Below are 1,121 nucleotides of genomic sequence, written 5' to 3' on the forward strand. Positions count from 1 at the left end.
CTTACACTAAGGAGGTCCTGACATCTCTTGAGGCTCATCTTCCAAACCTCCAAGGGACCCTTTTTGAGATAAAGATAGAAGGTAAAGCAAGGCTGTAGAGATAGGATGAGTGATAGACTGAAAGTCATGAAGAATTTAGTCTCAGTGACAGACATTTGGCTAGTCAACAGCATGTGTCTGGTCGTTTCATACCTCTGGAGCAGGCTGTGTGATTTACTCTGCTACAGGAAGACCCAGAGAGCATTTGCCAACCAGGTATTTAAAGCTCTCTTTTGACGTAGAACAATGTTTAACACTAATAAAGGAAATCTAACAATTAAATGTAATCAGGATATTAAACAAGCATGGGTGCTGCTGACATTGATACCTTTCTATGATTTATTCTTTTTTAATTTAAATTTCTTATCATCATTGATAATGTTCATAGGACTGCAGTTGTTCTGCTTGAATTAATTCCTATAAATATAATATAGCCTTTGATAACAGTAACTTTGTGTTTGAGACTGCCGTGCAGAATATCGTCAGGGTTTGTTGTGCTTAAAATTATTGAAGAGAACTTATGAAAAAAAAGTCTCAACTCTTGTTGTTGCCTTCTTTTGATCTGGTATGATCTGTGTCAGGTGACATTGCTGCAAACAATATTGCTGCAAAAAATAATTGGAGAAAACATTTCTCTATTGAGGACCAAAAACTCCAAGATATCAATATGTGGACTTTAAATGTAATGTAAATACATGAAGTAATTGCATGTACTGATACTTCCTTATATGTGGAAATGATTAGGCAATCTATATACTGAAAATTGTTTAATTATTTCTCGGACATGATTTTGTATTATCTGTCAGTCTTGTTCATGGTTCTCTTTGGGCAGGAACAATTCAAGTGAATAGATTGGAGCAGAGCTTCTGTGCTGGTTAAAAAATAATTTGCTTGATAATATGAAATATAACCAAAAAAGAGCTATACCACTTTCATCAGATGGAGATCTTCCTTCAGATCCAGCCTTGTTTACTAAGAAGTGTGTCCTGATATGATATTAGCCAAACAACTAAGGTTTGGTTCAAACTGTATATATATATATATATATATATATATATATATATATATATATATATATATAT

General features: G+C 33.5%; 1 protein-coding gene across 1 annotated transcript in view; it reads left to right on the forward strand.

Annotated features, from left to right (window-relative positions):
* LOC107090039 (myosin light chain kinase 3-like) overlaps positions 1 to 1,121 on the forward strand; it is a 21,749-nt gene continuing 20,628 nt past the window's right edge. Inside the window, exon 1 of the mRNA XM_015383194.1 lies at positions 1 to 255. Within this exon, the coding sequence (XP_015238680.1) occupies positions 106 to 255 (150 nt within the window). The 5' untranslated portion in view covers positions 1 to 105. The remainder of the gene's footprint in view (positions 256 to 1,121) is intronic.

This window comes from Cyprinodon variegatus, unplaced genomic scaffold, assembly GCF_000732505.1.
Source record: "Cyprinodon variegatus isolate N-32 unplaced genomic scaffold, C_variegatus-1.0 Scaffold277, whole genome shotgun sequence".
Taxonomy (NCBI): domain Eukaryota; kingdom Metazoa; phylum Chordata; class Actinopteri; order Cyprinodontiformes; family Cyprinodontidae; genus Cyprinodon; species Cyprinodon variegatus.